Source organism: Toxorhynchites rutilus, chromosome 2 (genome assembly GCF_029784135.1).
Source record: "Toxorhynchites rutilus septentrionalis strain SRP chromosome 2, ASM2978413v1, whole genome shotgun sequence".
In the NCBI taxonomy this organism is placed as follows: Eukaryota; Metazoa; Arthropoda; class Insecta; order Diptera; family Culicidae; genus Toxorhynchites; species Toxorhynchites rutilus.
This window is the reverse complement of record NC_073745.1, coordinates 108952778-108969007: the sequence shown is the minus strand read 5'-3', so window position 1 is coordinate 108969007 and position 16230 is coordinate 108952778. Positions and strand designations below refer to the sequence as shown.

The 16230-nt window shown below is 36.0% G+C and overlaps 1 protein-coding gene across 3 annotated transcripts in view; it reads left to right on the top strand.

The window, feature by feature from the left end:
• The window catches only part of LOC129764825 (A disintegrin and metalloproteinase with thrombospondin motifs like), a 336932-nt gene extending 321201 nt beyond the window's left edge, over positions 1-15731 (top strand). For all 3 annotated transcript variants that reach the window (XM_055764327.1, XM_055764325.1, XM_055764328.1), the window contains one exon: positions 13632-15731. In XM_055764327.1, coding sequence (XP_055620302.1) covers positions 13632-13747 — 116 coding nt within the window. In that variant the 3' untranslated portion in view covers positions 13748-15731. The remainder of the gene's footprint in view (positions 1-13631) is intronic.
• The last annotated feature ends 499 nt before the right edge of the window (positions 15732-16230 follow it).

The following is a 16230-nucleotide window of genomic DNA, read 5'->3' as shown; positions in this document are numbered from 1 at the left end:
TAACCTGTGAATCGCCCGTATATTTGAGTACAATTCAGCTTTGATTATCTTTGTTATCGCATTTGAGACTAGAAGCTGAAGCTAGAATAATTTTCGAGTTATTGACGACATATTCGTGCATGTTTACAAATATTATGAAAATTCAATAACATCGCGACTAGAATAAATACGACCAAATTTAGTTATCTCTAAAAAAAATCAAACAAAACAATTTAATTTATAAAGGGCCCCCTTTCCAGAAAACGAGACGAGAAGACGAGCGCTCGTCTAGTTTGTTTCCATATTCCAGAAGCCGAGCTCAACTAAAAACAAACGAGTAGCTCGTCTGACCTAGGTCTGACCCGACCGCTCGACCGCGCTCGCTGAAGAAACAGTCGAGTCGTCGTCTGGGTTAGTTTGATGTGTTTTCACCTTGTTGATTCAAAGCATCGGTATAGCTTTGTTTCACTCAATTACTGAGAAATTTTTGATAAAACCATGTTTTTCTACTGATTTTAATTTTTCTGTAATGCGTTTCAATCATCGTACCTAGGTGTTTCGAAGTTTATTTCTATGCATGTGAAAAAATACGGGAGTACTTCATTGTAGAGACGAATGCACTCTCAGAGTTTAAAGTCTCTCTAATTCAATACCGATTACCGATTCATTGTGCAAAAAGTTCGAAAGAAAATTTTTAAATCTATATGCATGTAAGGGGAATACATGCATATAGGTTTAAAAATTTTCTTTGAAACGTCTTAGGGTGTTCATATACTGCTTGATCGAAGCCAAATATTTGATTATTTTTGACAGATAAAATTTGATCAACGTGTACTGATCAAATATATTCGGCACAAAGCACGACAAGCTAATATTCAATTATTGAATGCCTAAAATATATTTCGAACTGTTCTTCGAGTCTGTCGGTACATGGTAAGGTTACCTTAAATATGTCAGTGAATTTTTCTCTATGTTCGTTCTATGTTCGATGTTTGACATTGCACAATGGTCCAGGAGATGCATTTCAGTGGAAATTAGCATTTAGAGCTCAACAGTTATTCTCTAGACAAAAACTGTCTTCGACATAGTTGTTACGTATGATAGAGCGCTCATTTTCATGTTGCCAAAAATAGGGTGACCAACATTTTCGATGAAAATTTTATATTTCAAACTAGCTGACCAGGCAAACGTTGTTCTGCCAAATAAATTATTTCTAGTGAATATTTTGGGTGTTGAATAAAACACACTAATGTATTGTAAGTGTGTTTGAATATTTTAACTATCTTCAAAATAAATCGAATGTGACCGATAAAAAAACGAATTAAATGATTTGAACGAAAGATTATATGATGTTTCTTGGTGTATTTCATTAACGTAACTGACATGTTTGATCTCTTAAAAGTCAAACGTCAACTGAAAAAAGTAATATAAGTTTGTCGTAAAGTAGAAAAAATGAAATATAAAAAATCAATATTTATTGCTGTCTCCTTGTTAGAAAATACGTGCATGTGATTTTCAACATGGCTTAGTTTATAACAGCTTGGTCTCGTTCATAAATTGGAAAACGTTCAAATAAATCGGCCTGTTTGGAATCGCGTTATTTTATCGTTGTCATTCAATCGAGGAGTATTCACATCGGTAATCTAAGTTTGAAACACAGTCATATTGCTTCCTTTATTCATGGATGTGATCGGATTTCACAATTCGATCGAAATCGACTTTTACACTCTTAAATTCGTTCGCCTTGTCGCGAAACAGTGGTCAAAATAAGTTGTATTCAACAGAATACAACCAACAATATGTGGGGACGAATACGATCGAACTTCATTTTGTGTTTGAACACACGCGCAATGTCATGACAATGCATTGCGCTTTGGCCTGGCTATAACTAAAGCTGTGTCGGCGTTGTTCATGATAGTGTCTCGCAAGTGAATGTATTATTCCTCGCACCGCTTTTGTTGATTTTGTAGTAAGAACTGCAGTCGTTCACTCTCTACCTTCGCGTATATGTCGACCATAAATTGTTGGCACAGCTTACGATATCTTGAATTGGCGTTTCTTGACCATGTCAAATCACCATATGATAAACATAAAAATCCTTCGAGCGCGCCCTCTGTTTGTTTCGTCGCATGTTCATAAATATTAAATCACAATGAGAAATGATGTTCATAATGAATTAAGTATCTGTGACGGGGTCTCTTTGGTCTAATGTTTATGCAAGAGATTTTTCGTTGAAGAAACCCTTCTGACTTGCACTGTAGTCACGCGTATTCTTGAGCTTGCCACTCCAGAATACATTCAAGGCGTATTGTTCGTCATAGAAATCTCAACTATTTACTAATAAAAATGACGCAAGTAGTACTACGTTGTGAAGGCAAACCTTGGGAACGTTAGTGCCATTGAAGAAGAACATAGCGAGGGTCGTATGAACGGTGTGTGTCAACGATGAATTCCAGATTATTGTTTTTTCTTCGCATTAAATGTCTCGTGTCACCGTGCTATCATGATTCCAGCAGCGCTTGTGCTTTGGATCTACACACGTGCTCTCCAGCTAATGTTTTATCAGGGTTGATGGCAATAGCGTGATTGTCATTTTGTAATCCGAGCAAATGTGATTTGAAGAATTTTTTGAATTTGAAATCATTGTGCTCATTCAAAAAGGCTTCCAGCTCGTCGGAGATGCTCCCTGCTTTAGATGAACTTAAATAAATTCGTTCTGTTGAAAAAACGAAAAACGGTTAAATTATTAGAATATTTTTGACACAAAAATAATAAAATCTCAATTAAAAATAGAGAATTGGGGTCAAAATTTAAGGTTATATGTATGGTATGAAGTCAAATTTTTGAAAAAAAAAATATCCAGATCTTTTTTTCTGCATAGAGCCACCCTATTCGGTATTAAATGTATGGTTATCGGTATCCTACCGGTTTCATATAGAGTTTACAACCTATTCTCATACCTACCAAGTATTTTGAGTATAATTTCATCAAAATCGGTCGAGCCGTTTCGGAGGAGTTCGGTAACAAACACCGTGACACAAGATTCTTATATATATATATATAAATATAAGATTCTACATCAAATCTGTCTTCGTACGACTTTTAGGGCTTATCAAGACCAACATTTTGCGGTGCAGAACTTGTCAGTATCTTAATCCTACTCAAAGTTATTGATTGGTTTTCACCCAAAAACTGATGATTTCAATTTTAATTTACTCAAACACAAAAAAATAACAAAGTTTTGAAAATCACACATTATGTAGAGTAAATTATGTTCTTTCAAATGCCGCCAATAAACTTTGTTTATGCTTGTCCCAGAAAGAATGACAAACGAAAAATATCAAAATAAATTGTATTAGTAAGCTCTAAAAGTCTTTCGAAGACAGTTTGCATGTAGAACTTGAAACATAAAAGTTAGAGCAAAAAAACAGTTTTTTTCATGGTGACCCTAACGTATTTTAGAAAAAACGCGCTATATCGGTTATTTCAAGAGATAGAAAAAAAAATTTGTTCTGCAAAAATGTTTTAAATAACTGGGACTACAACATTGTCAAACTATGTTTACCTCTATCTATAGAGATAAAAAAGTTAGATTTTTTATTTCATCGAAAATGTTGGTCACCCTATTTTTGGCAACATAAAAATGAGCGCTCTATCAAAAGTAACAACTTTGTCGAAGACAGTTTTTGTCTAGAGAATAACTGTCGAGCTCTAAATGCTAATTTCCACTTAAATACAATAGTGGCAAACAAAATAGTGTTTGTACATTTATCCAACCAAACTTTATCTGTCAAAAAGTAGAAATAAAAACATGTCTTCACATCTGACATCACTGATCATACCGAGAAAAAGTGACAAAAGTTTTTTCAGTCTACCAAATAAAGGGTGTGTCACATCAAATTGCATCACGGCAAAAACGCTGTAGAAATTCGCCCAGTAGACCGATCCTTTTGAAAATTTTAGACAGTAAAACAAAAACTATTAAACAACTTTTGGCATTTTTTCATACTTCGAGTCCAAGCCCGTATGCTCGCACCTTCCTCTTTACACCGTCCATAAGGTTCTGTACAACGTCAGGTTGTAGTTTTTTTTTAACAGAAATCCATTTTCTCTTGAAGTCCGCCTCCGATTTGACAACTTTGGGGTTCTTCCGGAGGGCCTGCTTCATAATCGCCCAATATTTCTTTATTGGGCGAAGCTCCGGCGCGTTGGGCGGGTTCATTTCCTTTGGCACGAAGGTGACCCCGTTGGTTTCGTACCACTCCAACACGTCCTTTGAATAGTGGCATGAAGCGAGATCCGGCCAGAAGATGGTCGGGCCCTCGTGCTGCTTCAATAGTGGTAGTAAGCGCTTCTGTAGGCACTCCTTAAGGTAAACCTGCCCGTTTACCGTGCCGGTCATCACGAAGGGGGCGCTCCGCTTTCCGCAAGAGCAGATCGCTTACCACACCATGTACTTTTTGGCAAACTTAGATAGTTTCTGCTTGCGAATCTCCTCCGGAACGCTGAATTTGTCCTCTGCGAAGAAGAACAACAGGCCCGGCAGCTGACGAAAGTCCGCTTTGACGTAGATTTCGTCGTCCATTACCAGGCAATGCGGCTTCGTCAGCATTTCGGTGTACAGCTTCCGGGCTCGCGTCTTCCCCACCATGTTTTGCCTTTCGTCGCGGTTAGGAGCCTTCTGAACCTTGTATGTACGCAGGCCCTCCCGCTGCTTGGTCCGCTGGACGAATGAACTTGACAAATTCAGCTTATTGGTGACATCCCGGACCGAACTTCTCGGATCACGTCTAAACTGCTTAACTACGCGCTTGTGATCTTTTTCACTGACGGAGCATCCATTTTTGCCGTTCTTCACCTTCCGGTCGATGATTAGGTTCTCGAAGTATCGTTTTAGTACTCTGCTGACCGTGGATTGGACGATTCCCAGCATCTTACCGATGTCCCGATGTGACAACTCCGGATTCTCGAAATGAGTGCGCAGGATTAATTCACGACGCTCTTTTTCGTTCGACGACATTTTTCCAAATTTACGAAAAATTGACAGTGAAGCATGGCCAACGTGATCTATACACTCTTATCTGATTATAAGCGAAAGCTGAAGATATAATTCCTAAAAATTAAATTTCTACAGCGTTTTTTCCGTGATGCAATTTGATGTGACACACCCTTTAAAACATTTCAATGAAATTCGTGTACTGGAGTAGGATGTCTCGCTCGTCTAGACAGTGACGAGACGAATTGCTCGTCTCGTTTTCTGAAACAGGGCCCAAAGATGCATTTGTTATTATTAATTGATCTAGAATATAATTTCTACGGAATGACGTATCGACCTTTCGTATACCGTAACTGTTCAGCAATATAACTTATCATTGTTGTCGATTACTGATATTATCCGTGGCATCAGAATCTTTCCCGCAGACATTTCCACAGTTCTATTGTGCATTATTCATTGATTGTCGTTGAACTCGTTTAAACCGGGATTCCATTGAAGAACACTGAACTACAAGCCAACCATTTTTTTCCAAATGCACGGCCAACCAAACCTTGAGTCTCTGTGAATATACTACATGAGCGGAAAAGTCCCGTGATTTTTAATGAAAGCAATAGATTTTCGGGCAAATCGGTTGTGAATGACCGAGCTCCGTGGGATATACTATCTTGCCCGGAACACGCTAACACGTCTTACCTCTGCTGCGGCTGGAACGAGAAAAAAGCCCTATTTATTTGTGATCATTTTGTTCTCGCAAAACATTATCGTAATATTTCTAAATTAGCAGGTTTAAAAAACCTTTCGCGGTTCCATCACTGTCTACTTACGAGGGTCGAACCGCGATGCGATGCTTTCACCCGAACCGGACGTAAAAGAATCAGCGTATTTCTAGGTCGAATACGACACAAACGAGCCCATGGACTGTAATCTTCTCGCTTATTGGCACCTTATTTAGATTCCTTGTAGCTTCTATGCCATCGATATGAACAATTCTTGGTCAACTCTACAGGTTCTTTGATTTTGCCAAGAGACATAGTGATTTCGAAACGATCCACGAATCAATGTCAATGTTCCCACAATGATCTCTGAGTCTTTTTTTTCTTTTTCGTTCTTTTTTTTATTTTTTATTTTTGTCTTGAGTGTGTTCATTATCCTAATATCCTTCGGGGCTACCGCTGTCTCAAGTGCAAAGCTCTGTTTCATTTTCTTTCGGTGTGGAATCTCATCTGATTCCTCTTCGATATTGTCTGTTTTTGCCGAAGTTTTTGTTAGTGTACGGCCAATTAGAATATTCCTACCTTCCACATCTTCAAACATTCTTCAGTCTTCTTCCCACATTTTATTGGAAGGAATATTATTGAGGAACGGTTGAAAGTTCTTCCGGATATTTCCCTTGCTAGATGATGGTCCTGAAATTACAATACCGATGCTACAGCTATGATCAACTTGGATGGGTCCTTTTTTCTGTCCATTTAATGGTTGGTTTCAATTCAAAGCTTCCACGACACGATTTATGGTGATTTCCATTTGCTTCATCCACACGTATTATTTGCGATAATCGTTTCGCATCGCCGATATCTTTACACCCTTATATATCTGTCCAACTTCTATAAGACCAGGTGATGATTTTGCTGCTTTGTGTCATTGTAAACAAACAACGCTTCAATTTATATTTTAGTGTATTTGTGTAGGTAACTATCACATACTGCATAATTTTCATATGTGTGTGTGCAAGCGTTGAGCGTATACAAATGTTTATGTATTTTTTTTATTTCCGTTGTTTTTAGTTAGTTTGAATAATAAATATAGAAAATGCCGAAAGGAAAAGTGATCTCGGATAGAGAAAAGAACAAATCGATGCATTTCACCAATAACATGTTGGAATTAGAGAAATTGCTTGTCGTATTGGACGATCCCATCAAGTAGTTCTCAAAAAGAAGGTTAAAAGAAGAGAGCACGTAAATCGAAGCTCTCTGACCGGGATGAGCAGGAAATAATTATAACAGCTTCGAATACTTCAAAATCGCTTATGTAAATAAAACAATCTTTGAATACAAATGTTTCATGGAAGACAACTCGTCAAATTTTGGTAAAAAGTCCTCACATAAAGAGGACTAAAAAGGTAAAAATTCCTAATCTTACACCATCTCACATCGAAAGACGTCTGAGTTTTGCTAAAGCTCATATGAATCAACAGTGGGACATGGTATGTACCCATTGAAACCATCAGGACCATCCAAATTGAACTTTTTTTTCGTCACTGAAGATAACCTAGCAGAGTTAAAAGTAAAAAAAATAATTAAAGAACTTTTCGTTCTGGTATATAGCAAAATGTATTCTTTTGAAAACGTTCTTTGTCACTGGCGAGATTTATGGAAGGAAGAACAGTATTTTTCAACCAGGAATTTTTGTAGAAGCTCGTGCATGGTTTGGATGGGATTCTGTGCAACTGGAAAACTCAAGGTAGCTTTCACATCATTAAAGAATTCCTACATGTTCTGAAATCCTCTCTCCTACCATTTTTGCGTGGATATCGTCAAAAAAAATCACATTCCAGCAAAAAAAATGCTACTATTCATACCATCAAGGAAGCTAAGCAATGGATTAAGGACTAAAAACTTAATTTTTTGGACTGAATGGCTCGCTCTCCAGACTTGAATCCTATTGAAAATCTTAGTGGGATCCTTGTACACAGAAAATACACTGAAGGAAAGCGGTAAACCACGATTGAAGAGCTCACGGTCGCAATTTCGGAAAAATGGGAAAATATCGAGAAATCCGTTCAGCAAAATATGGTAAATAGTATTCCGACACTTTTCCAGGGTATTAACCAAAATGGCCAAAATGCCAATTATTGACATGTAAATCAGGCAATAGTTTTTAATTTTTCATTGATAATACTTATGAATTTTGAAATGGTCTTATAGAAACTGGACAGTTATTATTATCAAATTTAAGCACAATAAATAAACAAACAACTCTTTTGAACGAAATTAACGTTAAATATACTTTATTCTAAGCATTCTACAATGTATGAATGTATTTTGTTGAAATTCTAACGGTTTGTGTTGCAACGAAACATAATCAGGGTGGTCTTATAGAAGTTGGACAGAGTGTATGTGGTTAATCCTTCGTTGTCACCATATTCAAAGACGGTTTCCTCTCTTTTCTCACGATACCACAGCTGCCATTCTCACTGCATCCCAAATCACAACTCCCCTTTTCTGTTCCTTCGTATTCCGATTCGATCGATAAAATTTCAACGAATTTTACTTAGCGTTGTGTTTTTGATCCGCTTCCAATCAAACCTAACGCGGTCGTCACGATCCGCTTCCAATTGAATCTAGCGCGATCGTCTCGATCCGCTTTTAATTAAATCTAGTGCGGTCGTCTCGATCCGCTTCCAATTGAACCTTACACGTTCGTTTCAATCCGCTTTCAATTGAATCTAGCGCGATCATCAGAAGCCGCTTCCCTTCTTATCCATCGCGGAAAAAAAGTTCACTCCCATCTACCGTGTGACATGTGAGAGTCACACAATCCAGAAATCCAACAAGCAAATTAAACAAAACACTCACGAAACGTCTAAGTCTTCGAAATATGCCTCAGTGCCACTCTGCAGATTGCCTATTGGACTCAGGAGTGTAGTAATGAATCCACGTTTTAGCCATTGTCACAAAACGTCGAAAGAAGTTCACTAGATTACGCATCAACATCGCCAAATGGGCAGTTGAATCATCAACGCGCCGCTGTTTTTGGTCGACGGTCAGCAAACGCGGCATCCATCGCGCGGTAGCTTTTTCATGTCCAAAATGTTGTGCAAAATCTATCCCATTCGTTCTCTTGAAAAACCTACGGCCTTTGCTAACTCGCGTAACTTCACTTTACGATCGTTCAAAACGAGTAGATGCATTTGTTTTTCGATTTCTGAATTCGTAGCCTCTTTTGGCCTTCCAGAGAGAGATGCATCTGCAGTGCTTCTACGGCCCATTTTAAATTCACTAAACCACCGATAAATTGTTGTTCTCGAAGGAGCAGAAGTGGAATGCTATTTCGTCAACCGCTGCATTGATTGTTCACGAGTTTTTCCCATCAAAAAACAATGTTAAATCAAGATACGATATTCCTCTTTTTCCATTTTTTATGCGAATGCTCAGATAGTGACACTTAAACAACTGTAGTTTGTGAACAAACAAACGAAATGTAATGAAACTTCACACCTAGACTAGTGACAGATGGACCTATCGAAATGAATCTGGTTCATTTTTTAGTGGTGCCATCTGTTGAAAAATCCCGGGACATTTCAGCCCATGTAGTACTTCTACTTTACCTCGGCTAGAGCACAATTTACAGCTCGGAATTTATTCCACCACTGTTGAACCCACACTAAAAGATTATGTAAAACAAAATGGCGAGCGAAGCCACCAAATAATTTTAAGCTAAATTAGTGAATCAATTTACTTTGCTTATACTTTTGCAACCGTTTAACTTCGCGGCGACTCCTACGAGCGGATCGGCTGCTAAATCAAATAACTTTTTTCCCAAAATGAAACTATCCACATGGCCCAATTCCAAATTCGCAATGCCAGTGGTACAGTGTCGACGTCTGGTGAGGACTTTCAATTAAGGGCCATAATTTGGCTCCCAAACTCGTTAGTGTAATCTCTATCAGATCAGAAGGCAGGAAAAAAAAGAGTTTTTCATTTGAATGGAATACTAATTTGATACGGCGAAGTTAATTTTCATTCATAATTTTAATTTTGAAAACGTGTTCATTCCGCCATCATTATTATCTTTAACGCTCCTCTAAACACGTAAACTCGTAAAAACTCGTAAAAACTTGAACAATGATGGTTGAAATAATGGAATAAAATTTGGGGAAATCAGGGTAAAACCGACATCCTTAGATCTCCACATATTTCCAGCTGTACGAGAACCATTCTATAGTATCTGATTTTTGAGTAGAATTCGAATTTTAATAAAATATAAAATTTAATGTTTTAGGTGGAAGAAATAGGAGTGCGGGTAAGATCGCCACTTTGTCGGGGTAAAACCGACTCTTTTAGAGAAACGAATCAAAACTTGTTACAATAATTTCAAAGTACATGTGAACACTTTAAGAGGGGGAGGTGGAATAGTTGCGAATGGTACGTAATTGGACTGTATAACCAAACAAATTCATGTATTCCGACTGCAAATAAAAGTTGTTCACTGTTGGCTTATTGAATCCTATAGCTCTCGGTGCTAAAGTACTCCCAAGTTTTGCGAAACGAATGATTCGGATTTCAGTCTACAAATCTCAGCCAGCAATTATTCAACTGTTCATATTGAAAGATTATTTCAAGCAGTTTTTTGCCTATTCAAAGTCTTACGACGGATATCAGTTATAATGATCTCATAGAAACGGCTCTCAAGATAGAGTAGTTGACGCAAAAAAATCCCTGGTCCGGAGTAAACAGTTTTGATTCCATGTTGGGCGAGCGTCCACCGGAGATGTGGTCAATGAGACTCTTTGGTTGACATGCCCTACTCAACGTTAGTTCTGGCTATTTTCTGCTTAATATCAAGCCAGCTCTGCCGTTTTGTCTTCCAAGCATAAACACAGGCATCTATAAACAATTAAAACATATTTTATCTGTGAGCTTCACCCTAAATGTCGGTTTCACCCTGAATGGACTCGAAATTTCAAAACAAAGTTTTTGAGCATCGATAAGCAACAAAATTACCTCCAATATCATGAAATACTCTGAACAATGATCTAAGATGAACTAAGCACATAGAAGATATACAATTTTCCAAAAAATTCAGACTAAAATACGGCGAATTAATCAAGCAAATGAAACCAAATTATGCATATTGAAGTTTTAGAATGCAATACATGTTTCTATGGTAGTTAGACTCTCCACCCCCCCCTCTAAGGGGGGACTGCCATAGAAATGAAACACAAATTAAAAAGGGCGTCTATATTCTATAATATTTTCTGTATAAAACATTTATTCCATGTAACGGAGAAACATGTTATTTGCAAGTGGTTGAAATATCTTGAACGAGAATTGTGTCTGAAAATAATCTGATATTTTAATGATGAGTTTTGTTAGAAATACTAGGAATTTTATAGTGAAAAGTAAATTCAACGGGATTGATTAGAAGATCAATCAATGAACAATTCTGCGATTGGGCCCATGAACTTGCTCATAGTAAAAAAAAACGTGAATGTTTGAAGGTATTGATAACAAAAAACTAATGTTGGACGGGACGAAGTTTGCCGGGTCAGCCAGTTAATAATAATTTTTCAAAGAAAAACATGAAAAAGTTGTTTTCATAAATTCTTTTTCCCTGTAAAGGTGCCCATCTTCCGATGTATGGGTGACTTGTTGAAAATTCAATGGGTTATTCATATCTATTTTATCAGAATTTTTTAAAAACATGTTTTCAGAAAATAAATTTAAAATATTTATTCAATGATTTTTTTTTTATTTTTTTTTATTTTTTTTATGAAAACATGAATAATTTCCTACATTTCATTCTGTGACGAAATTTTTGTAGGTCTGATAAATTTTGTGTGGATTTTTTTTTTTGAAATTTTGAGTTTTTTTCAACTTTTTTCGACAAATCTTAATTTAAAAACTGTAAGACCTACAAAATGTTGGTTAAAGAATAAAATATAGAAAATTATTTAGGTTTTCATTAAAAATATCAAACAAATTTTTGAAAAGAAAAATCATTGAAAAAAACTACTTTTTTTATGTTTTCTTTTGAAAAATTACAATTAATTTTTAACTCGTAACATTTATATGTATGAATTATCACAATTTACATGTTCTGAAAACTTTCTTCTATTTAAAAACATGTCATGAACATGTCAAACGCGAGAATTTACACACAAAAATTTTACGAGCAAAACATAATTTTTTCAGGAGTTTTCATACAAAAATACCTTATATTCCAGAAACTATAAAAGATAGAAAGTTGTCGTCTTCGACGATAGTTCATTTTTTTAATAATATCTAAAACTTTGTCGAATATACTATATCGCTATCTCGACTTTTAACAAAATTAGGATTTGTTGTATTTAAAAAAAAAGATGAAAAAGTTATTGTTAGGAAAACTTTGTTCCTGTAAAGGTGCTCATCTTCCGATGTATGGACGACTTGTTGATAGTTGTATAGGGTTGTTCACGCAATTTTATTAAGAATTTTTAAAAAATACGTTTTCGAGAAAATTGAACCCTAATTTTTGAAAAAAAAATTACGGTAAATTTTGGAAAATGATTTTTTAAATATTGTTTTATGGATATTTAAACGATTTCCTACATTTCTTTCTATAACTAAAATTTTGGAAGTCTTACAGTTTTTGAGATAGAAATTTTTGACCAAAAAATTGAAAATTTTTTTGACCATTTTTAAAACGTAGCCTAATTGTTTTTGGAATATTTCAAGTAGACAAAGTTGATTAAATGACCAATATCTTCACACCCAAAACGTTTGGCTACAATCTGAAATAGTGCTGCCAACTCCTAAAACGAGTTGGCGTGAAATTCGTCTATAGTTTATCATTAGATGAGATTTGAAGACGACTTCTCTTCTCTTATCGACTCGGATATAAAGTAGGAACTAAATAGTAAAATCAGCTCCAGATTACCACGAGTGATATTGTTATCCTTCATAAGTTAGATACTGATGTTTCATCCAATGGTTTTTTTTCTCTAATGAAAAATGGAAATATTTAATGAATAACCCGCTACGTCATTGATACAAACGGTAACACGATTATCTGTTGGGTCGAATGTGTCCGTTGTGTACCACTTTATTATGAATCACTTTTCGAGAATTAAAATTTTGTTTTTGTACTTTTTTTTCTATCTGCACTAATGATTCCTTTATTATGAATACTGTAAAAAACTGTAAAAACTAAAAACTGACTGCAAAAAAGGACACCAGATTAGGCACAATCAAGGAGTTTCAATTCTGTACATTTGCACTCTTGTTATTTAGGACAATGTATTAATGGTTTTTTTATTTGTTTGAAAAGAATAGAAAGCAAATAGATGAATTAGGTTTCAATCGGTAATATTTGTAAATAAATGTATAATTATAGGTATACTCTAGGGATAAGTATATGGAAAGTAGAACAGTTTCAATCGGTTGTATTCCACCATAAAAAGAACTATATACTCTTTTGCTACATACGATTAAGGTAGAACCATTCATAGTGTTTTAACCTCTGAACTCAATGCATGATAGCATACAAGGCTTATGTATAAACGTTGTGTTCATTTTGGAATCATCTCCAAACCCTTCGTAACAAACTTTAAGTAGAGCTCTTAGTTCTTTCGTAAAACACTCGCTTCTAGTTCGAAATTCATCTCTACCTCGATCGAAATCTAGTGTTGTAATAGTAGTCGAATGTGTAGATATAATTCTATTCTCTCGTAGTCTTTGGATTTTTACTCTACATTTAGAACTGTAAGCCACTGTAACCTTTTTCTACATTGTAATATTATTCTGTATTCTGCTAGATTTGTGCCTCCCTTGAACTGCCATTCACTATTATTTAATGGACTTGTCCGAAAGTATACGCCTAACAAAACGTCTCTAACGGTTGTATTGTTTTCTTCTTCTTTTTCTTTTTTTTTCTCTTCCCCTAAACCCCCAAACAGCACTGGATGATGAGGATCGACGATACAAAAATTTCATGAATGCCATCAAACGGAAGCGATTACAACACCTAAAAGAGCAGTTGCAGCAGCAGGAAATCGTCAGCAACCAACAGTGACCATAAAATCAAAAACAAACAATAACACCCGCAACAAGATAGGCTTTAACGGCAGAGACTGACCAAGTTCTGCTACTAGACTCCGAGGTACCCCTCGGAACACCAACTTGGTCTCTAGATGATAGATAGACGTGATAGCATTTTATGAGCAATCTCCAATAGTTAGTATTTGTGTGTCCTGTAATAAATCCTTGCCACTTGAACGCTTTCAAAACTGATGGAAATTCATGCCGGTGTTTGTCGCGTGCGACACATCAAGAAGTAGAACGTAAGAGAGGATAACTGAAAGAAAAACACGGCTTTTTTAGATTCAAACGAGTGAAGCAAGGAGTCCAGAGTTAGGAAGCGAGACATTCAAATAATGTGATATAAAATTGTGCAAATAGGCAGTGGAAATACTTAGACAAGTTGTTTCTAACTATAAATATATATATTTCCCCCTAGTTTTTAAGCAGAGTGACATAGTTTTCCGATAAATTATGGACCATTTCAAGCTAGCCTTAAGAAAGGAAACGACGCCGTGGAGAGCGGAACCAAAATACAGTTGAAAAAATAATTAAAAGTCCGCGAAGCGTGTTCTGTGTGAAGAAAGTGACGGAAGGATTCGAACCTTGATTTTTAAATCACAGCGGTAGAATGAACATAAAATCACAATCAGCAGGTAATGTATCTGTGATTCGGTAACAGCAAATAATCTGATGGAATAAAGTGTCTTTTGCTATGATCCAATAATCAGCAGTAAATATTCATAAATTGCTTGGTCAAATTAATTTGCTATAAGAAACTTTAAAAACAAAAACACAAAAACTGTGGCAGAATCACGAAGTGCCCTATCTTATGCTATAATTGGTGTTTCTTCTGTTATTTATTCGAGACAAACCAAGTGATACCCACTTATCCAAATCGAGTCCAAAGTTTAAGGAGTCTTGAAACAGAGTAAGCATTGAGTAAAACTATAACGGCTATTTTCTATTGTGGAACTAACATGAGTAGAACTTAGAACGTTGACTTTTCATAAAACGTGACGTTGTCGCTACGTCGTGATTTTTCCAGTCCGTTGTCAAGTTGAATGAGAATTGACCTTGATAGTATAAATCAAGATACGAATCTTGCAGGGATAAATTTGAACAGTTAAGGTGGATTTTAATTATCAGAAGATTGTACTACCAACAATACCACCGATAAACGAGACATATACTTATATATTCGGCCAACCACAAAACAATCATAGACATATGAACACAAACTGCCCTTCTACTACGATTTCGGTTGGTAAACCCCTCGTTACACACTGACTGCGCTATACTGCCCTTAGGTCGCGACATAGAAATTTTGTACGGCCATCAAAACCTTGTTATACTTTGGAGACGAGAAACGGATACAAACAATATTTTGTACATATACGATATACATACCAATCGTTAACGATTGTAGGTTTAGGCGAATTAGAGGAGGAATTGAAAAAAAAATAAAGCAGGAACACGACCTACATGCAACGAAAACAAAGTATCTGCCCGTTTTGATAACGGAAGAGAAACTCTAAAATGTGGATATTCTATATGTATACTGAAATATACACTTGAAGTGAGAAATAAAGAGAACAACTTTATTTTTCGTTATTCGAAAAAAAATCGGCTCATGCATCCACACAGCCACTTGTGCCTATTCGCAAGATGTCTTTATATATATTTGTTATATCTAAGTGGAAGAAAACTAGAAACGTGGTCTGTAAGTAGAACTTTAATTTATCACTCTTTAGCTGTAGCTTTCTAGAGGATGTATTTTTTTATAGCGTGATGTTCACAGAAGACGCTGCAAACTTGGATATTAGAGTATAAGGTAATAATTGGAAGCGAGCAAAATCACGGAAAAAAGTGCAACACTTATTTTGATGAAAGCAATAATAAATTAAAAGGGAACAATAGTGCCGTTTCGTGTTAATAATTATCATAAATAAAGACGGTAATATGCCGAAGAAAGTATTTAGAGCAAACATGAGTGTTTTGAGTGTCCGTTTCATCCGAAAATTCACATTATACTCTATGTCTCTCATTAAGGGTGTCAATCAGAAATCAGGTCACGTTTTGTGAAATAAAATTAACGTTAATAACTATTTTTGCTTCAAACGGATTTTGGTGATTTGCATACGGAAATCGATTCTGAAATTCTTTAAGAATAGCTTGATTTGCTATACATTACAATTCCCTAGTCTGTAAATGGTTTAAATTGATGGAAATTGGAAGCATTCCCATTTTTCCATACAATTGTTCTGTCCCTTTGTGAGCTTACCTAACCGAGCTGACAATAACGGACAACATATGAAGCCACGAGAATAGAAACAACGAAGGATAATATCGAAAAGAGAATATATGCAACTTAAACTCCACCCTTGTACAAAGAGTACGTTGTCGCTAGCGTATAAGTATTGCATCTCTACTGTGGAAAATTTACAGTCTCTGTTTACACCCGAAACAACGAACATC